The sequence below is a fragment of the Lactuca virosa genome, chromosome 6 (genome assembly GCF_052849685.1).
Source record: "Lactuca virosa cultivar CGN04683 chromosome 6, Lactuca_virosa_CGN04683_v6, whole genome shotgun sequence".
Taxonomy (NCBI): Eukaryota; Viridiplantae; Streptophyta; class Magnoliopsida; order Asterales; family Asteraceae; genus Lactuca; species Lactuca virosa.
The window spans coordinates 4,389,108-4,409,575 of NC_136431.1; the positions used below are offsets into that span (position 1 = coordinate 4,389,108).

General features: G+C 34.1%; 2 protein-coding genes and 1 pseudogene across 2 annotated transcripts; 1 reads left to right on the forward strand and 2 right to left on the reverse strand.

Annotated features, from left to right (window-relative positions):
• Positions 1 to 14,417: 14,417 nt before the first annotated feature.
• On the reverse strand, positions 14,418 to 15,786 carry LOC145121288 (uncharacterized; annotated as a pseudogene).
• A 1,641-nt stretch (positions 15,787 to 17,427) lies between these two features.
• On the forward strand, positions 17,428 to 18,538 carry LOC145121289 (putative glucan endo-1,3-beta-glucosidase GVI). The gene is made up of 2 exons (XM_079057062.1): positions 17,428 to 17,494; positions 17,592 to 18,538. The coding sequence occupies exons 1-2, from the start codon at positions 17,428 to 17,430 to the stop codon at positions 18,536 to 18,538; spliced, it is 1,014 nt and encodes a 337-aa protein (XP_078913188.1).
• Positions 18,539 to 18,734: 196 nt separating this feature from the next.
• On the reverse strand, positions 18,735 to 20,139 carry LOC145119569 (transcription factor MYB3-like). The gene is made up of 2 exons (XM_079055244.1): positions 19,768 to 20,139; positions 18,735 to 19,666 (listed from the first exon to the last, which is right to left on the reverse strand). Exons 1-2 carry the CDS (start codon positions 20,031 to 20,033, stop codon positions 19,051 to 19,053), a joined length of 882 nt encoding a protein of 293 aa, XP_078911370.1. The 5' UTR covers positions 20,034 to 20,139; the 3' UTR covers positions 18,735 to 19,050.
• Between the last annotated feature and the right edge of the window lie 329 nt (positions 20,140 to 20,468).

The window sequence follows — 20,468 nt, forward strand, 5'->3', positions numbered from 1 at the left end:
CTAGATATAGAAATTGATCAAGAATGTAACTTTATTATTGTGTGAAGAATTGTAATTGAAAATGGAATTGTAGTTCATGAATTACAATCTATTGTGGGGTATTTCTATGGTTTTTTGTATCGTTTTTTCTCCATTTTGAACTCACGAAGAAAGGATAAACGTATGATTTAAATTGAAATGTCTTGGGGTCATGCTTACAAATTGCAATATGATATTCAACAATTTCAAACAAGGGTAAATATTCATTAGAATGTAATTTTTTAATAGATGTAGCAGATAAACGGGCAACAAGATGCGCCGCTAACCAACGAGATCAAGATGCTTGGGACCTTAAAAGGAAAGTTAAACTTTGTGATACTATCAATAAGGAATCGATATATGTATTTTAGGGTTGATTCCCATCTTGAGAAGCTTCTCTCCGACATAGGTTATAGGTATTTGTAACATCCATTTCCCCGTTAGTGATTTCAATCTTTCAATCTTTTAAGTTGATTAATTTTGGGGTTTTTTTGTCGTGGTGGTGCAACTCACAAGGAGTCTCAACATGATTTTTTCACGATGCGACTTCTAATCATGTTCGCGGTGTGATGTGTCTATTGGGACAAACCCTACAAGCCTCGGTTTTTGGGCCTATTTAATGGCACAAACCCCTCAGGTTTCGTCATTCTATCAGCCTCCATCTTAGAGAAACCCGATCATGCAAAGCGTAGCCCCATCTTATCCCTTGTGTGATTTTCCTTCCTTTGGTGTAGCTTGAAGGTATTTGGAGTGCAACAAGGTGTTAGTCCAGTCCTTTCCAGCAGCTAGCAATCTTCTTCTTCTTGCTTTGGACCTTTGTGAGTATTCAAGTTCATTGTTTTTATGTTCATAGCTTGTTAGATTTAGGATTATGGCTTGGTTTTTGGCCCCATCTTATGGTGTGGGTGGAGTTTGGAAAACTCCAGACCAAAAGGTTGTTCTTGGTGGTCTTGTGAACCTTTTTGGTAAGGAAATATGGATGGTTACCTTGCATTTGAAGCCATGCAAGGTCATAAGCTCATTTTGGTCCCTTTTATGACCTAAGTTGTAGATCTAATCATTTAAGGCTCCCACATGAATAAAGTTTGGAACTTTATCCAATAAGACCATGTTTAATGAGCTCTAGAAGGTTAGAGCTCATGTATTAAAGGATTAAGACATTAGGAAAAAAGTGGTTGTTAGACCGGGTTTAGAGGCACAACCAGCATGTGACATGTAAAAGATCACGACATGAATGTTGTGTACCATTGCCTTTTAATGACCGTTGAATTTTTTTTGGATCAGTTGACTTTTGGTCAACTTAGAGTTTCAGATTATAGACTGAGGTTTGACCACTGTTTAGGTTCAGTTGTGTGTGTAGTTGTTTCTGTGTAATCTATTGTGATTCAGCTTTGATCAGACGAGTCTTCTCACTATACTATATAGGAAACTAGGTGTCATTGTATGCTTGTTTATCTTTGTGACTTGCATGAAAGACTATTGTTTGATGATAGCAGGAAAGACTACAGATGGGTTGTAGCAACAAAATTGACTATAATACTATGATTAGATCATAACATTCACAAGGGTTGGGTCAACCGGTTTAAAATATACCCATAGGGCATGGCCCATTATTCTATGTTATGTATGGTATTTTGGGAAACTCACTAAGCTTTGTGCTTACGGTTTTCAGTTTAAAACGTTTCAGGTGCTTTTAGTAGCGAAGGGAGGGCGCGACCTGATTGTATCCCATCCATTGGAGATTCCTCATTTTATGACTTTCATTTATTACTCTTTTTGGATTTGAACTCGTTTAATAGCTATCTTTTATTTGGTATGATACTTGGGTTAGTTTAATAATTAAAAATGAAACAATTACTCTATATTTTAGGACGTTACAATATTCTAGAAATTCTTGATTTCATTATCCGTTCTTCCAGGAAATTGTGAAGCAATTCGGTGTTAAACATTTAATCCTCCGTAATGGGAGCCTAATGGTTGAGAAGTGAAATTCCACATAAGAGATCTAGGGTTCAAAACATGACATACAAAAAATAATGTTAGTGTTCATCGAATGAGCTGCCATGTGGGCCTTTAGGTGGGTTGACTTGGGACGTATAAATTATACGATTTATAATTTAATCCAGAAATAGTTGCCGCTAATTAATATCAAAACTAGTATATATATATATATATATATATATATATATATATATATATATATATATATATATATATATATATATAAATAAGGGCAAAATGCATAAAAAACACTAAGTTTACACAAAATTTCGAATTTAACACTATATATTTTTTTATATAATTAATAGAGTAAGTTTTCAAAAAATAGTAATTTTGACACTATATTTTCCAGTTTGTTTTAATGTTGACCATTTGACCGGTCAACCAAGTTGCCAACTGACGTAGCATGGTGACATGTTGGTCTTTGATGACGTGGTGATGACATAGGATGATGATGTGACATTTTTTTGGTGACATCACTTTATGGGTGTCAAAACAGATAAATAAAATTAATTGCGGAAATATTGCTTTAAAGAAGTTTTTCCAAACTTTTGCAAGCTTTTCAACGATCTGTTGCAGAAGGTGTTGCTGTTGATAACTTCCCTTGAAGCTGTTGAACATAATGCAACATTTCTGTAGCCTTTTCTGAAAAGTGTTGCATATTGCTGAAATATTGCTTTAAAGAAGTTTTTCCAAACTTTTGCAAGTAAGAGGTGTTTTCTCAAGTCGGAGATTCTAAAACAACATTACAAGAAGATATTTTGTCTCTTAAAATGTCCCTTTAGGAATGTACTTGACATTTTTGTATTGGCTTACAAAAATGTCATTAGTTGGTTATGTTTATGCATATATTTATTTTATGCATGTTTGTGTTGTTTATTTTATGCAATTATTATGTGTGGTTGATAAATTAGTTTTTCACATGCTAAAATAATTTTGGACAAAATAAACATCACATGGTGTTTGGTTTTCAAAATTTATAATGTGGACATAAGATGTAACAAGTTATTGGTTTAAAATAGAATCCAGTTTTATAAAACCGTTAATAACGTCAAATATTGAAATCCTCAATTATGAGTTTGAAAATGATGATTTTTATAACTTATACAATCTCCAAATAGAATTTTATATTAAAATCCATAAAGGATAATTCCATTTAATTATCTTATAATTAAATATTAGGTTTCTTTATTTAATTCCTCAAAATTCGAATTAGAGTTTTAATTTTATCTTTCATTATAGGATTCAGATTTTAATAGTTAAAATAGAAGATAATGACTAAGATTTACCGTACATATAATTGTATGCACATATAATTATAAGTTAAAAAATCAATGTACATGTGGAAAAATCACTTAACACTTAAGGGTACATGCAAACTAATGGATCTATGTCTTTTAACAACTAATAGCAACATACTTATGAAAACTAAAGAAACCCTAGATGTAATCGAAATTACTAATTCAGATTACATACCTTTGATATTGCACTAGTAAACAATACCCTTGAATCATTCTTGTTCTTTAGAAAGTTAGCACCAAAAAAATGACTGCCTCTAATGGCTTACACCCAAACCCTATAAACTAGAAGAAAACTTTGAGAGAGAGAGAGATAGAGAGAGAGAGAGGGAAGGAAAGAGATTTTTGGCTAGGGTATTCCAAAAGAAGAGATTGACGAAAATCATATTGCAAAGGGTCTATTTATACTTGTTTGGTAACCAAGATAAACGCTAATTTAAATTCAAAATAATATTAATTTAATCCAAATCAAGTTGTTATCCTTATCAATACCCGAAGGCATCCAAAAGCTGCCAAAGGAGCCTCCAAAACCGTGCAAGCAAGGAAGGATCTAGAATCCTTCCTTTGCTTAACTATTAAGCGTTTACAGATCAACTCTTGTACTTCCAATTAATTCAAATTGACCCAAAATTAAATCCAAATTAATTGTGATCAATTCTGAATTAATTTAATCAATTTCTAATTAATTTATTAATCACAATAAATTAATAAATCATTTTCTCTATCTCCAAATGTCATTCTAAACTACTTCTAGTGATGAAGACAACCCAAAAAGGACTTCGTTTTTAATTACAAGAATATACCAATTTAGTTATGAGCTTAAACACCTTAATCCAACATGACTTCCCTTCTAATGAATAACTAGTTTAGTATAAGATACCTCATCAACGTACTTAACCACTATATTCGTTGTAATTATATTTTATATGATAAAATATAAATGTGAAACCTTTTGAAGTTTTCATCTAAAAGTTGAGATAAAAAAAATCAGTAGAACTATAAAAGAAATTAGAAATAATAAAGGATGAACTAAAACTTATCAGATATGGTTACTTTTTAATGAGTAAAAATAATCTTCCTTTATTATTTTTAGGATTATACTTTAATCGATGTCACTTGTATTTTGAATACAACTCCACCTAAGAAGTAGATAAAAGACTTTGGGAGGTTTAGCATGGAAATGCTTCATCCTTATTTTACTTAATGTTTTAAGGATGTGAAACTTGTGTAAGACAAGAGCTTCTAGACCCAAGATCTACTAAATACATATTTGTAGAATTTCCCGAAAGGTTATTCGGTTTATTGTTTATACAAACCCACCAAAAATAATATCTCTTATTCTTCTGAAAGTTGAGTTGTTAGAAAACAAGTTTCTAATAGACAAATCGAGTGGGAGGCACATGAAATTTGAAGTAGCTCAAGAACCACAGACTGATGTAACAAAAGTTGGCTCTAGTTTTCAATAAGAAATTGTTGAACATCAATAATAGTTATGCAAAAACACATATTGTTCACATATATAGTGGAATCATCTATAACCTGAGAAATATAGAATTTCTCATTGATGAGTTTTTTTTATGGTTTCTGGAAAATCCATTAACTACTAAAATGTAATATCAGATTTTGAATCTGAAAAATAACTTGTAGCCATGAACATTGAGATGATATCCGTGTATAATAATAAAATATGGGCTTGATTAATCTCCCACCATATAGAAAAAGTAAAAGGAGTAAGTGATTCTTTCAAAAAGAAAACAAATATATATATATATATATATATATATGATTAGATCAACTAGGATATTATTTAGCAGAAATACATATTATGATTATGAAATATGGCAAATAAATTTCAAGAAAACCGCTTTTCTTAATAGACACGTACTTGAAGATGTCTATATCGTTTAGTCTGGAGGGTTTCTTTAATCCAAGATATCCTAATAGAATGTGTAAGCTTTAGAGATCCATTTATGGATGTAAAGCAAACATCTCAAGATTGAAATCATCATTTTAATAAAAACATAAAGTATGTTTTACATAAAAATGGAGATAACATCTGTATTTACTAAGAACTAGTGGGAGCATAATGATAAACCTAATATTGGATGTATAAAACATACTTAATCATAAGAAATTATATTCTTACTATATAAGGCGTTTTCTCTCTGACTCGAAAGTATTTTTAAAATGTAAGACTTAAGAAAGACAAACTACATTCTTGGAATGTAAAATCTATGTTGACAATATGTTTAAGGAGATCAAGATGCATGACTCCTAGAGAGGATTCTTGACAATGTCACATGGCACCATTTTGAAGTTTCCTCAAAGGAACTTACCACTAAGGTTTGAGATAGATAAAAGGATTTGCATTACATTTGCTTTGACAAATGAATCCATCATTTATGTCATATTTTATAAAAGAAAATGTATATGATTATGCTATGAGCATATCATAAGATACCAATAGGATACATAGGAAAGCTATTGGATGACTATAAAGGACATTCTAAAAGTACTTATGAATAGGAACTCAACAGTATAAAGACAGTCGAAATCAGACACTGGAAGAGAGACTTATGAATTTTTAACGGACTTTAACAGTCTAAGTCTGTTAAAAATATAACTTTAAAAATAAATTCAAAATTGGCCGATGGAGACTAAACGAAAGTTATAGATCCCGTTGATAGCTACACGTGCATATAAAACACGTCAAAAACAAAGCCTGTATGAAGAAGTAATGAGTTTCTAAGATTTTATAAAAATTCGCGTGCAGTCGCGTGCACAGACAAGATGCACGACACACATCGACAACCCATGAGATTATGACACGTGGCACCACCCATCGATCGAGACGTAACCCTGGATGACCAGATGCGCGACGCAGGGGACAGGGTGCACGGCGCGCACCACGAATCAACCTATATAAACTTTTGATTTCAGCTCATTTTCCTCACATCCTTCCTCCGAATCCTCTGGAGATCATTTATATTCCTTACTCCCTAGTTCCCGTGTCACTCTAGCGGGGCCTTGCGGTGTCAGATAGTCAGAGAATAGAAGCTCCTGGATCGAGATTCTCTCCGCGTAATTTCCCGATTTTCACGAAATTACTCTGTATGTTAAGCTACACTTATTTTATTTAAGTGTAACTTTTAATTATAGTCATAGTCGTTATTATGAACCTACAATTAAGATTTATCAGTGATTCAAAATAGTTATAATGATTGATCTACTTATGGGGATGATGTCTAGGCTGGATTTAGTGAATTGTTTAAAGTGAGATTTCCAAACAGTATACTTTGTATACCAAATAGACCCTACCTTCGATATGATCCTACCTAGTTGTCTCTTATCAGCTGTAGATCAGTAGACATTGAGATTATTGAGGAATATGGACTATTAATTAGTCATAAGAAATAATAAAGTAAGACTAAGTGATAATTGAAATTAGGTCATATCAAGGAAAAATCCAAGTGTTAAAGAGAATCTTTGCCCAAATTTCCAATCACCCATTTTAACAAGTGAGTGCATAGTTACTTTCTGCTTAAAAACAAATACAAGTATTCGAAATGCTTAAATGCTATGTGTGCTGTCTTTGTTGTGTTTAATGTATTCGTAGAATATGATTGTTACTTGATTTAACAATATATTTATCATACTTAATAAAATTATTGGGTAGTGAAGGGCTGTGCGAAATAACAAGTGAGAGGTTGTGATAGGGTTGTGTGAGATAGTGGTTATGATAGGTCGGTAAAAGCCGTGTGAAATAATAAGTTGTGTCTGATGTGCCTATCCCAAGTACTTTTGTATTATTGTGCCTTTTCCAAGTACTTTTGTACTACTGTGTCTATCCCAAGTACTTTTGTACTGTTGTGCCTATCCCAAGTACTTTTGTATTGTTGTGTTTATCCCAAGTACTTTTGTACTGTCGTGCTTAACCCAAGTACTATTGTACTGTCGTGCCTGTCGTGACTATCCAAAGTACTAATATACTGTCGTTTTTTCGTGTCTACCCAAAGTATTATCATAATGTCATGCCTAATCAACTAGGAATTATAGATGTCTGCTGATAAAGGTCCTTTAAGAAATATCCCTCGAGATCATCATATTAGGATTAGTGAGTGAAAATAACGGGAGTGTGGTAATTGGGTTATTTGAACGATAATTAAATATTATAATATTGTTGCTTGATAACCTTATGTACTCAGCAGGTTTCCCAACCTGACCCACTCAGTCTGTTGTATCATAGGTAGCGATACGAAGATACCGATATATAATATGATTATTTGCCGAAAGATTAAAGGAGTTCGTAGGCTGCTGGAATATTGATGTAAGGCATGTTTATCCTTATGTTTTGTATCAGTTATGACATCCCAAAATTTTTATAATAAATGAAAAAACATTTCTTCGGAAATACTTTTACGTGACTAATTCCGCATTGATAAACGAACTATGTTTTAAATAAACATAAACAAAAAGTTTTAAAATGGCTATAAATTTGGGGATGTCACATTTGGTATTAGAACATTAGTTTAAGCGATCCAGAAGTTTTAGGAACTTTTTAGACTTAAACTTAGAATGCTAAACAATGATTGTGAGATGTGTGTCCATTATAATTTAGATAATGCACCTGAATTGACACAGACACTAGCTTACTTTAGGACAAGATGCTTAATTTGCTTTATGTGCTAAATAAGAAATTATTATATAGCAAACTTAGGGTGAATACCTTACTTGCTATAATATGCCCTAGCATACTTTAGGAAGAGATGCCTTATATGCTAACTGGTATGTAACAGAGCATACCTTAGGTGCATACCTAGATTGCTATTATTAAAAAAGTTAAGGTCTGTTGCTGACCTAGAATTAGGGAATTTTTATGTGTTTAGGTTTCTAAACGTTTAATTACGATATTAGAACTAACATATAACTTTTTGGAGTAATAAGGAGAATTATGCGTCTAAGCCTTCTCTATCTTAAATTTCTCGTCCCGAGCGACTACCTTCGTATACAGAACGTCATGGTGAGGGTACGTAGTGGATTAGGAATCGAAAATGAAAATCGTCAACCTAAGCCCCATGTGATTGAACGTGAACCTGAAGCAGCGCCGGTAGCTGAACCTGTTAATATGGCAAATATTAGAGCCCTGTTAGCTGAATTTAGGGAGGAAATAAGACAGTTTTGAACCGAGAAAATGGAAGAGAGCCCTCTGTTCCTGTTGTGCAGCCCGAACTAAATGAAGGTCAGTCGGAGGAAGGAAACTATAGGAGAACCGTGAGTGAAGCTGAACCACAATTAGTTAGGAGGAACGACCCGAATGAAGGGGCTGATAAGAACAAATACAAGTATAAGGACTTTATAAACCACACACCCTCATCCTTTACCAAAAAAGAAGACCTGGTGGGAGTTATGGACTGGATTTTGGAGATGGAGCAGACCTTCATTACATGAGGTTGCTCAGGAAAATTGCAAACCACCAATACGGTGAGACAATTTAAGGGTTCAACTGTCCGCTGGTGGAACACATTAGGAAAGATAATAAGCCCAAATGAGCCATTGCAACTGACATGGAAATAGTTTCTAATGCATTTTAAGTGAAAGTATTGTTCTGCTCAGAACATATTGTAACTAGAGAACCAATTCCTGAATTTGAAGAAGGGGAGTTTGAATGTGGAGGAGTACACTAATGCCTTCACCGATAAGATGGAGTTCACCCTGCGCATTGTCCTGGGCGAATTATCCAAGATTGATAGGTACGCTGAGGGGCTACCATGGGATTACAATGTACCAATTAAGTAGGCACCTACCTTTGAAGCATCCGTCTGGGCTGCAAAGTCTATGGAAGATATGATCAAACAGAGAACCGCTAGCAATGATGAAGTTAGCGAGAAAAGGAGACGTGAAGGACTCTCAAAGTCTGACAAGAAAAGTAAAATCTGAAGGTCTGAACCCAATGACAAGAAGTCTGGGGGTAGTAATGAGGCAGAATTGTGCAATAAATGCAAGAAGCATGTTGGGCAATGCAAAAGAGAAGTGACCTGATACAAGTGCGAAATACCTGGTCACTATTCTGACGATTTCTAGTACGAAAGAAGGGTGTGTTTTGAATGTAAGGAGGAAGTGCATGTTATGAAGGACTGCCCAAAGAAGAAATAAGCTGCCAGGCCAAATATTCCACCAAAGCCAAAAGTGAGAGTGTATTTTATGGAGCTTGATGAGGAAACAAGAGGGCGAGAATTCAGAGATGCTTATCTGGAGTACTTGAGAGAAGGAGACAAATGATTAATATTAGGTTGTGTAGAATGATGTAATAGGCATACATCATAAATAAATATTGTAACCGTTTTCGAAGATAATGCAATTTCTTGAACTCCTTTATGTGCTTTCTATGCAAATTCCATTTTTGTGATAACTTAGTGGACTGCGAGACAATACTTGGGACGAGTATGAGTAGGTGTGAAAGGTAGTAGAGACATATACTACCGGAAACAAATGACTTGCACTTGGATCAGGGAAAGTCACAATATTACTAAATCTCAAAGTAGCTGAGCTATTTTGTTCATTTCCATCATTACCTTTGTTTTGGTAGTGAATATAGATATTTTTACCTTAGTGATCATATCAAATCGAGTCCAAATAATCACAAAGTAAGTTTGATGTAGCCTCCAACTTTAGGAAAATATCAATCGAAGTGATTAGTAAAAGTATCGCAATCGCCGCTAAAATTAAGTAGCCTATAGCGAGAAGTACTACATGCTAGAATGTGATTATATCACATTAGAACATGAAGAAAGGTATCCTTCATGCTAAAGTATGACTCAAGGAGACCTGAGTCTAACCTTTACATCATACGATGAGAGGTCATTAGAACATAACCAATCGGTCTGTTACGTTAGTCGAAGTAAGGATCTTAATTTAGGTTAAGTTTATCCTAGAAGGAGCAGGAGCCTCCAATTTAGTAGAAAGAGTAGGTGCAGAACCGTCAACAGTCCAAAAAGTCTAAGAATTGGAAACTCGAAAGACATAATAGTTACAATTACTACTTAGGATGGAAAGGTAACATGCGGAGTCATTATGCAAACCCTATTTTGTGGATGATTCCGGGACGTAATCATCCTAAGGGGGAGATAACTGTAACACCCGCGAATTCGAGCTAGGAAAATAAGTTATTATACACCATAATAATAACTTTAAATTGAAGATTATTTAGGATGAATAATCTTAACCAAGTTATAGTATGTGTGACAAGGATTCCACACATATAAAGAATGTTGAGATCCGACTTCGTATGAAGAAGTTATGCTTCTTAGAAGTTTCTCAATTAAACCAGCATGACTCTGCGTATCGTCAAAAGTAAATTTTTGATAATTTTTTGATAAATTACTTCTAAGTGATCTAAATGAAATTCGTAGTAGTCGTTAAACCGAGAGCACACATATAGAGAACATCTAAATATGCCTTCATTAGAGGAAGTTGTGATTTTTCTAAGATTCAGCTTAGTAGTATACAACTCAGAAATCGAATTTTAGATCGGTCGATTTTTCGCTGAAACAATATAAACGAGAATTGAAGATCTCATTATAGGAATTCAACAATACAAAGATAGTCAAAATCGGACGTCGGACGAGAGAGTTATGAGTTTTTAACGGACTTTAACAGTCTAAGCCTGTTAAAAATATAACTTTAAAAATAAATTCAAAACTAGCCGACGGAGTCTAAACGAAAGTTGTAGATCTCGTTGATAGCTACGCGTGGATATAACACCTGTCAAAAACAGAGCTCGTATGAAGAAGTTATGTGCTTTATAATATTTTATAAAAAAATTGTGCGCAGTCGCGCGCACAGACACGGTGCACGGCGCGCATCGACAACCCACGACATTGCGAAACGAGGCACCACCCATCGAGCGACACGTTACCCTGGCCGACTAGATGCACTACGCGCAGGGGACATGGTGCACGACGCACACCCCGAATCAGCCTATATAAACTTCCGATTTCAACTCGTTTTCCTCACATCCTTCCTCCGAATCTTGTGGAGATCATTTCTATTCCTTACTCCCTATACTCCCTAGTTCCCGATTACTTTAGCGGGGCCCTACGGTGTCATATAGTCGGAGAATAGAAGCTCCCAGACCGAGATTCTGTCCGCGTAATTTCCTAATTTTCACTAGATTACTCTATAAGTTAAGCTACACTTATTTTATATAAGTGTAACTTTTAATTATAGTTATAGTCGTTATTATGAGCCTATAATTAAGATTTATCAGTGATTCCAAGTCACTATACTGATCGATCTACTTACGGAGATGATGTCTAGGCTGGATTTAGTGAGTTGTTTAAAGTGGCATTTCCAAACAGTTTAATTTGTACATTAAACGGACCCTACCTCCGATATGATCCTACCTGGTTGTCTCTTATCAGCTATATTTTAGTTGACATTGGGATTATTGAGGAATCTCAACTATTAACTAGTCATAAGAAATAATAAACTAAGACTAAGTGATAATTGAACCTAGGCCATATCAAGGGAAAATCCAAGTGCTAAAGCGAAGCGATGCCCAACTTTCCAATCGCCCACTTTAGCAAGTGAGTGCATAGTTAGATTCTGCTTACACATAAATACAAGTATTCTAAATGCTTAATTGTTATGTGTGCTGTCTTTGCTATGTTTAATGTAGTCATACAATATGATTGTTACTTTATTTAACCATATATTTATCATACTTAATAATATGATTGGGTAGTTTAGGGTTGTACGAAATAACAAGTGAGAAGTTGTGATAGGGCTGTGTGAGATAGTGATTATGATAGGTCAGTAAAAGTCGTGTGAAATAATATGTCATGTCTGCTATGCCTATTCTAAGTACTTTTGTACTGCTGTGCCTATCCCAAGTACTTTTGTATTGTTGTGGCTATTTCAAGTACTTTTGTACTGTTGTGCCTATCCCAAGTACTTTTGCACTGTTGTGCCTATCCCAAATACTTTTATACTGCCGTGCTTAACCCAAGTATTATTATACTGTCGTGACTATCCAAAGTATTAATGTACTGTCGTGTTGTCGTGTTTACCCAAAGTATTATCATACCGCCATGCATAATCACCTAGGAATTATAAATGTCTGCTAATAAAGGTCATTTAAGAAATATCCCCCGAGATCATCATATTAGGATTAGTGAGTGAAAATAACGGGAGTTATAATATTTTGGGTTGAAAACCCTATGTAGTCACCATGTTTCTCAACCTGACCCACTCAGTCTCTTGTATCACAAGTAGCGATACGAAGATACAGATAGATAATTTAATTATTTGCCGAGAGATTAATGGAGTTTGTAGGCTGTTAGAATAGATAATTTAATTATCTAAAAAAGCTAGAAGAAGTATTTTTCTTTAAATATATGGATTTTTGTAATCGAAAATGTTGTATTTGGAAGCTAGTATAAGTAATTTTCTTTCAATTATTGAGTTATTATAAAATAATTGATGAAATTTGTGTATTTTAAGGACTTTTTTTTCTCTCTCGTCCTGGGTCCAAAATATGTTTGGAACGACCCTTAGGCACCGTTTGGCAGAAGAACTGGATGGGACAGAATTGGACTGGACTGGACTGAACAGAACATGACTGGACAATACAAATAATTTGTATAGCGTTTGGTAAAACTGAACAGAACAGAACAAGTTGTCAGAAACTGTTTGGCAACAATAGTATTGAACAGAACAATATGTAAAAATGACCATATTACCCTTTTACAAAAAATATTCAAGATAACACAATTTAACATACATAACTTGAAAATAAACATTTTTATTAAAAAAAATATTTAAAATTCTCATATTAAAACTAGTTCTAATACCAAGTAATCCAAATTGCTTCAAAATTAACAAATTTCTAAACCAAAATGGTTTCCAAAATCCTTAATTTAAATAAATAAAAAAAGAACAAACTTCAATTGTCTTCTTCTAATATAGTCTTCACAAAAAGTGGGTTGGTAGCTGCATCTAAGCTATTCCACATTGGTAACAAATTCAAGTTTTTTGTAAATTTTAAACAAACCCGCGTGATTTCTGAAGAAGACAACTCCATGGTCTTCAACTCTTCATGTATGGTTTTTAACCCTGCGAGGTCATTAGTAGAAGAAGTAATAGCCCTAGTCATTTTCTGGATTTCCTCGGATACGACAGCTAACCCCTTTCCAATTATATCTGTTACTTCTTCAGATGCCGCTTTTCTCTTTTTATTTTGCGAGGAGTCTTTCAGATTTGGATTGGAGGAAGTTGCAATGTTTTGAGGATTAGAATTGGACGATGGTAAACTTTCTCCTTCTTCGTTATCAATATTTTGATTTTGTGTCACATCAGCCGCCGATTCAGCCATACCACCTGTAGCTCGATCTTTACCAAAAACATTTGCTAGTCGCTCGTATGCAGGGAATGGTTTATTCGCGACATAGTTTTTGTTTGGATGTTTCTAGTAAAACAAACAAAGTTACAGGTAAAATCATATATTTAATACTTAGACACACAGAAAAATAATATATATATATATATATATATATATATATATATATATATATATATATAATCACTAACCTTTAGATATTCCTCTAATATCTCAGGAGAATCAACTACTACACATTTGCGAACATCATCCCAACCAAATCCACTTGTATTTTGCATATCATATGCAGCAGAAAACTTATCCTTTAAACGCTTGATTTTGTTTTGCACGTGCTTTGCTGTTATATTAATACCAACGACTTTTTCCCGTAACTTTAGAACGACTTGATCATAGGTTCCAGGCCTAAAGCTTCCATTATCACCTCTACCACCGATGACAACAATGTCTTGAAGGATGGTAATCAACGCATCCTCTTCTTCTTGAGTCCATTGACGCCTATCTGCCATGATTTGTTATCTGTTTTTGACATATCATACATAACAAAGGTAAATAGATAAAAATGGAAAATATTAAAACAAATCATCCATGAAGTTAGTTTAAATTAATAAAAAAAAACATACACAAAGTTAAAAGTTGTTCACATCCATAACAATTATGAATAACAAACTTAAAAAGAAGTTCTAAAATTAATTACAAAAAAAAATCTACTGAGATCTAGTTGACATCCAAAACTCAAACATTTCTTGGGCTAAATCATCCCTCCACTGAGTCCATTCATTACTTGATTCAACAACATCGACAATTTGAAATTGATTTGGTTGTTCTTCCCCGATAGGCATATCTTCAACAGTGCTTGACGTGTATTCTTCTGGATCCAAAGCCATGTGTGTCCTAATAAAATTATGCAACAAAGCACATGGTATGACTATTCTCCCTTGAATTCTTATTGGATAAAATGAAGGACTTCTTAATATAGCCCAACGTCTCTTTAGTAGACCAAAACACCTCTCAATAACATTCCTGGCTTGTGAGTGTTTCATGTTAAAGTATTCCTCCTTATTTGTAGGTGCACGTGTATTGCCTTCCCATTCTCGTAAATGATACCTAATACCTCTATATGGTGCTAAAAAACCTTCACCATTGATATATCCTCCATCAGCCAAATAACAATTACCTATAATAAATAAAGTAAAAGGTATGAATATGTAACTATGTGTTTACCTATAATAACTATTTAGTAATTATTATATTAGCTTACCAACTGGGATTTTTAATCCATTATGTCTAGTAATGGCATCCCGCAAAACCCTTGAATCAGTAGTTGAACCTTCCCAACCAGCTAAGAGATATACAAAATTCATGTCACGATTGCAGACACCTAACACATTCATTGCTATACTACCATTTCTTGTTCGGTACCTTGGTTTATCAGAGTCAAGGACATTAACTTCTATATAAGTTCCATCAATTGCTCCAAGACAACCCTATAAATAAAATTTTAACGCATTGTTAGTTAAAAACCTATATTTTGTAATATATCAAAATAATATTATAATGGTTACCTGGAACCATTTCCACCGGTTATCTGTACAATCATTTGCAACAGGCGTTGGTCTGACAAACAATATCTCTTGCAAACGCATTAAAGCATCTAAAACACGATGAAAATACCGACTTACTGTTTCCCCTGACCGATAGAATCTAACTTGAATACATCTGTTTTTTTTTGTGGTGTGCTAATATATTTAGGAATGTAGCAACTTGTTCCTCAATGGTCACTAAACCATCATATAATAAACCACCACGAGTTTGTAGTAAATCACACAAAACTGCAAATGTATTCCTATCCATACGTAACTTGTATATACAATTATCATCACTTTCACGTGTGATATGATGTATTTCTGTAAACCTTTTTGAAAGGGTGTCTAATGTATTATTACCTAGATCTATCCTTTGAGCTTCTTTTTCCTCACATTCAATTAACCAAACTCTAATTGTAGCTAGGCACATCAACAACTGAATATAACTCTCCAATAGTTTCACAAACAGGATCAAATGATTTCTATCCATATCTACAAAGTTTATAAAAAACAAGTAAAACAACAACATTTTACTGATTTTAAAGAAACACGTTTGAGAGACGAAGATGGGAAAAAATAGTAACGACAAATAAAAATTAATATTATTATATAAATGAAATGCCATGAGGAGTCTATAGAAATAAAAAAGCTAATTAAAAACAAAAGGAAACTACAAGGGCATTTTTGTCCAAAATTGAGTATATATAACATGAACCGGGAAGGAACAACATAAAGTCTACATGTAGTAATAACAACTAATTATAGGGACATATTCGTCATAAATTGAGTTTCTACAACATGAAATGGACATGAACAACACAAACTAGACAAAGTTCTGACAAAAATTATGCTTAATTAAGCCTCCCAATAACTAGTTTGTATCTTTATCATAAAGTAGGCAGAAACAAAAACTTGGGGCAATTTAGTCTAAATAAATGTGAAGTCTAATGACATCTTTTATTCATTCCATGTGTTAACAGATGCAGGTAGTATAAAAACATACAAAAACATTATTCTTTTTGGTAGTATAATCAGAAAACTACTCAGTTATAAGAGAAAATTAAATCCCCAGAACTCGAATTCATGACAAAAAATCAGATCCATATAATCAATTGAATCCCAAAAATATTAAGTGTAGTAAAGAAAAACTACTCCAGTTCAAATTTCAAAATGATCCTAAGTATTTAGGTGAAAAATTTGTGCTTAACAAGTTATTAATCAAAAAACAAAGTGTAAACAGATTCAGATGAAGATTGATCATCGCATACTCACACATAACATGAAATCATCTTAAAGGGTAAAAGAAACCCAGAATCCTAGCAAAAATGCTGATAAAATAAGAGAGAAAATGTAGGGAAATCATCTCGCCTTGATTAGAAATCGAAGCAAGAAAGCTGGATTCCCAAACACGCAGGCAGTAGTAAAATTGTGCGTGTTTTTGTGTTGGTTTACACCAATCGCATGATAGCAAGAGAAATAATCAAAAATCATTCACAAAGAGATTTCAATACTCATTGGACTTGGTCAAACCTCCAATTAGTTCTTGTTCCAGTCATGCCAAACACCCTCTAAAAAGTTTAGTGATGTTCTGTTCCATCTAGTTCTCCTCACCAAACGGGGCCTTAATACATAAACAACGTTGTAGATCGTTTGAATTCCAACAACTGATTCTTTGATTTCTTATTTAATTATATTTCATTATTAGACTTTTGTATATATACTTTTCATCAAGTCAAATGGCTTAGGGACTTAAAATATGACAATAGTATTTTTCAGGGACCATACCCATAAAACTAATTAAGGACATGGACAAAAATGTCATTTACCCAAAACTATTATGTATTCTTTTTTATTTTCATTTTGTTTCAAACAAATATTTTTCTACATAGATCCAACTTTACCTATTTAATTCTTAGTAATATTACAACAATATTACAATCTCTTAGAGTTCAACAAATTTCGTTTGTCATTTTATGTTTCAATGTGTAACAATTTTGAAATTAATGTTATCGTCATCTTGTGCATGTACTCATACATACGAGACCGATCATCTCCAGTTTTAATTACACTATATAAAGCCTAAAGCATAACAGCTTTTCTTGCAACTTACAACAAGAAAACTAGGAGCGAAATGGCTTCACTTCTACCTTCAATCAGCGTCGTGTGTGTTCTTATAATTTATCTTAGTTTGCTTGCTGGTAACGTGTTCCTCATTAATCTTCATAATGCATAATATTTGAAATCATTATACTTCTTAAATTTCTAAATATGTTTTTGATTTCGTTTGATTCGCAGATGGTGGTGGTATTGGAGTTAACTACGGACTACTGGGAAACAACCTCCCTCCTCCATCCAATGCCGTAAACCTCTTAAAATCAAGAAACATAGGACGAGTTCGTATCTTTAGCCCCGATGTACACGTTCTTAACGCTCTACAAAACTCCGGAATCCAAGTGATAATTGGAACCTTCAATCAAGATATACCCAGTCTTGCAGGAGATATCAACTTTGCAAAAGCATGGGTACAATCCAAAATTGTCCCATACGCACAAACGATCAGATTCCGTTGCATATCCATTGGTAATGAAGTAATCCCTGGCGATATGACTAATTCGGTTTTCCCGGCCATGCAAAATATGAACGCAGCTTTAAAATCCTTCAATCTTGGTGGAATTCCGGTGAGCACAGCCGTCCCCCTTAACTCACTAGGAGCTTCATTTCCTCCTTCACATGGAGATTTTTCAGGTGCTGTGAAACCAGCAATGCAACACATCGCAGGTTTCTTGGCAAACAACGGTTTCCCTCTTTTGGTCACAGCGTACCCTTACTTTGCGTACGCCAATGAACCGGGTTCAATTTCATTACCCTACGTGTTATTCACATCTCCTGATGTTGTAGTGAGAGACGGAGATCTGGGGTATAAGAATATGTTTGATGCCATGGTTGATGCGGTTTACTCGGCATTGGAAAAGGTTGGTGCAGGTGGTGTTGAGGTGGTGATTTGTGAGAGTGGATGGCCGTCACAAGGGAATGGTAATTTCACGACACCTGAACTGGCTCGGACCTATAATCAGAATCTTTTGAATCACGTGCGTGGTTCTGGTACTCCTAAGAAGCCCAACAAGAATGTGGAGACATATGTTTTTGCACTTTTTAACGAGAACCAAAAGGATCCAGGGGTCGAGCAACATTTTGGCTTGTTCTATCCAGACATGACTGAAGTGTATCATATTAATTTTTAACTATAGCAATTGGTCAAGAATGTAACTTGATTGTTGTTTGATGACTAGAAATCAAAAATAGAATTTTAGTTAATAAATTACAATCTGTTGTTGGTTTTTTTTTGGTCTCGTTTTTTCTTAATAATAACTAAAAATTTAAATGGATTATAAAAAAAAAGGAAGAAAAAAAATACAAGAATGATTTAAGAACATAAAATAAAAGAAAGGAAGTCATTTTCATGGATGCTTTTAGTTGTGAAAAGCTCAACAAACACATTTATGTTTTACAAGCAACTGATCTTTTACCATTTCATCTAACCTGATCTACTTCTCTCGTTACATATCTCAAGGTCATCACTAACACATAACAACATAAGCATCAACTTATACACATGTATAATCGTATGTACATTGCTCGAAATGTATTGAATGAAATTAATACAAACTTAATTGACTGGAATTATCAAACATTAATGGAATCAGTTCAAACCTTATTGAATCATAATACAAGAATGCGGTCATGTACTCTATTGCTAAATCTTCAAAAGAGATTCATAATAATCATCAAATCCAGTATCAAACGCGTTAGATTCTAGTGAATTTTTGAGGTTCATGGGTTCTTCAGGAGACATTGGGAGTATACCAGGAAGCTGATTCTCCATAAACAAGTTGTGGCTCATGCTTTTAAGATCAGTAAACAATTCAGGAATCTCAGTTCCATTTCCGTAGCTTCCCATCAAGCTTGCACCAATGGAATCACATTCACTATGTGGTTCCAAAGAAACGTTGTTTACATACTCCATCCAATCTTCAGAACGATTTATCGCATACTGATTAACCATTTCTTCCATATAACACTGTGAATCCAAGAAAGTTGGTTTTGGTAGGGGGGTCATGTTTACAAATTGCAATAAATTGTTCAACAATTGATCATTAATATTGTTGATCCATGGACTCATTATAGCTGGGGCCTTTAATGGAAGGTTTAACTTGGAAATTGTGTCAAGAAGGAAAGTTATATTAGGAACCGGTTGATGTGTTTTTGGGTCGATTCCTGCCTTGAGAAGCTTCTTCCTGACATGGGTATTCCAGAAGTTCTTGATTTCATTATCGGTCCTCCCCGGAAGTTGTGAAGCAATTCTAGACCATCTATAGTGTACATGTTCCAAATTTCAATTAGATAAAAAATTTAAAAAGTTGTACCTTTGACATGATAAATCGATAATTAAATAAAATCGAAAGAAACGTACTTGTTTCCAAGAGTGGAATGGAGGTTAATGATGAGAATTTCTTCATCTTCTGAAAAGTTTCCTCTCTTGATATCGGGTCTAAGATAGTTAATCCATCTCAACCTGCAACTCTTTCCACACCTGTTCAAACCAGCACGCTTAGGTAGTGCTCGCCAACTTTCATGGCCATGTTTCTGAATGTAAGTCGTAAGAACTTCATCTTCTTCTGGCGTCCATGGTCCCTTCTTCAAATCGCTACTTTCACTGCAACAAGGAGGCCTACCCATCTTCCAACACTCAGATACCTCAAATTCACATACAATTTTTAGTTTTGCATGGGGTGAGAGAGTGAACTTGTTGCAAACTATTTGAGCCTTTGTGGTTCTTATATGCAAATGGAGTGACGTATTGTAAACCGAATTGTATTTGCTATGCCGATTATTTTATAACAATGCTGAATTTGTGCAATGAACGAAGGAAAGGAAGTTGCTTAGCAACCTTCTTGGAGTTTTCGGTTGTTCTTGTATTATTGTTTGTTATAAAATATTATTAGCCATGCAATTTTATTATTTTGGACGTTCGTAGTTCCCTTATATCTGGAGCAGCCATCATAAAGGTTGAAACTTTTACCATTTGAATATAAGATTTGAAGTCAGTATCTTTAGAAGATATCAAACAGTCTTAACGTTTTAACGATTATTGACAAAAATATGAAAAATGCC

Excerpts from the sequence above, each read along its gene's own strand:
- LOC145119569 (XM_079055244.1), bottom strand. The coding sequence starts at position 20,033 with ATGGGTAGGCCTCCTTGTTGCAGTGAAAGTAGCGATTTGAAGAAGGGA. Across the intron at positions 19,667-19,767 it reads CATTCCACTCTTGGAAACAA|ATGGTCTAGAATTGCTTCAC; the intron begins GTACGTTTCTTT and ends TGTACACTATAG.
- LOC145121289 (XM_079057062.1), top strand. The coding sequence starts at position 17,428 with ATGGCTTCACTTCTACCTTCAATCAGCGTCGTGTGTGTTCTTATAATT. Across the intron at positions 17,495-17,591 it reads TTATCTTAGTTTGCTTGCTG|ATGGTGGTGGTATTGGAGTT; the intron begins GTAACGTGTTCC and ends TTTGATTCGCAG.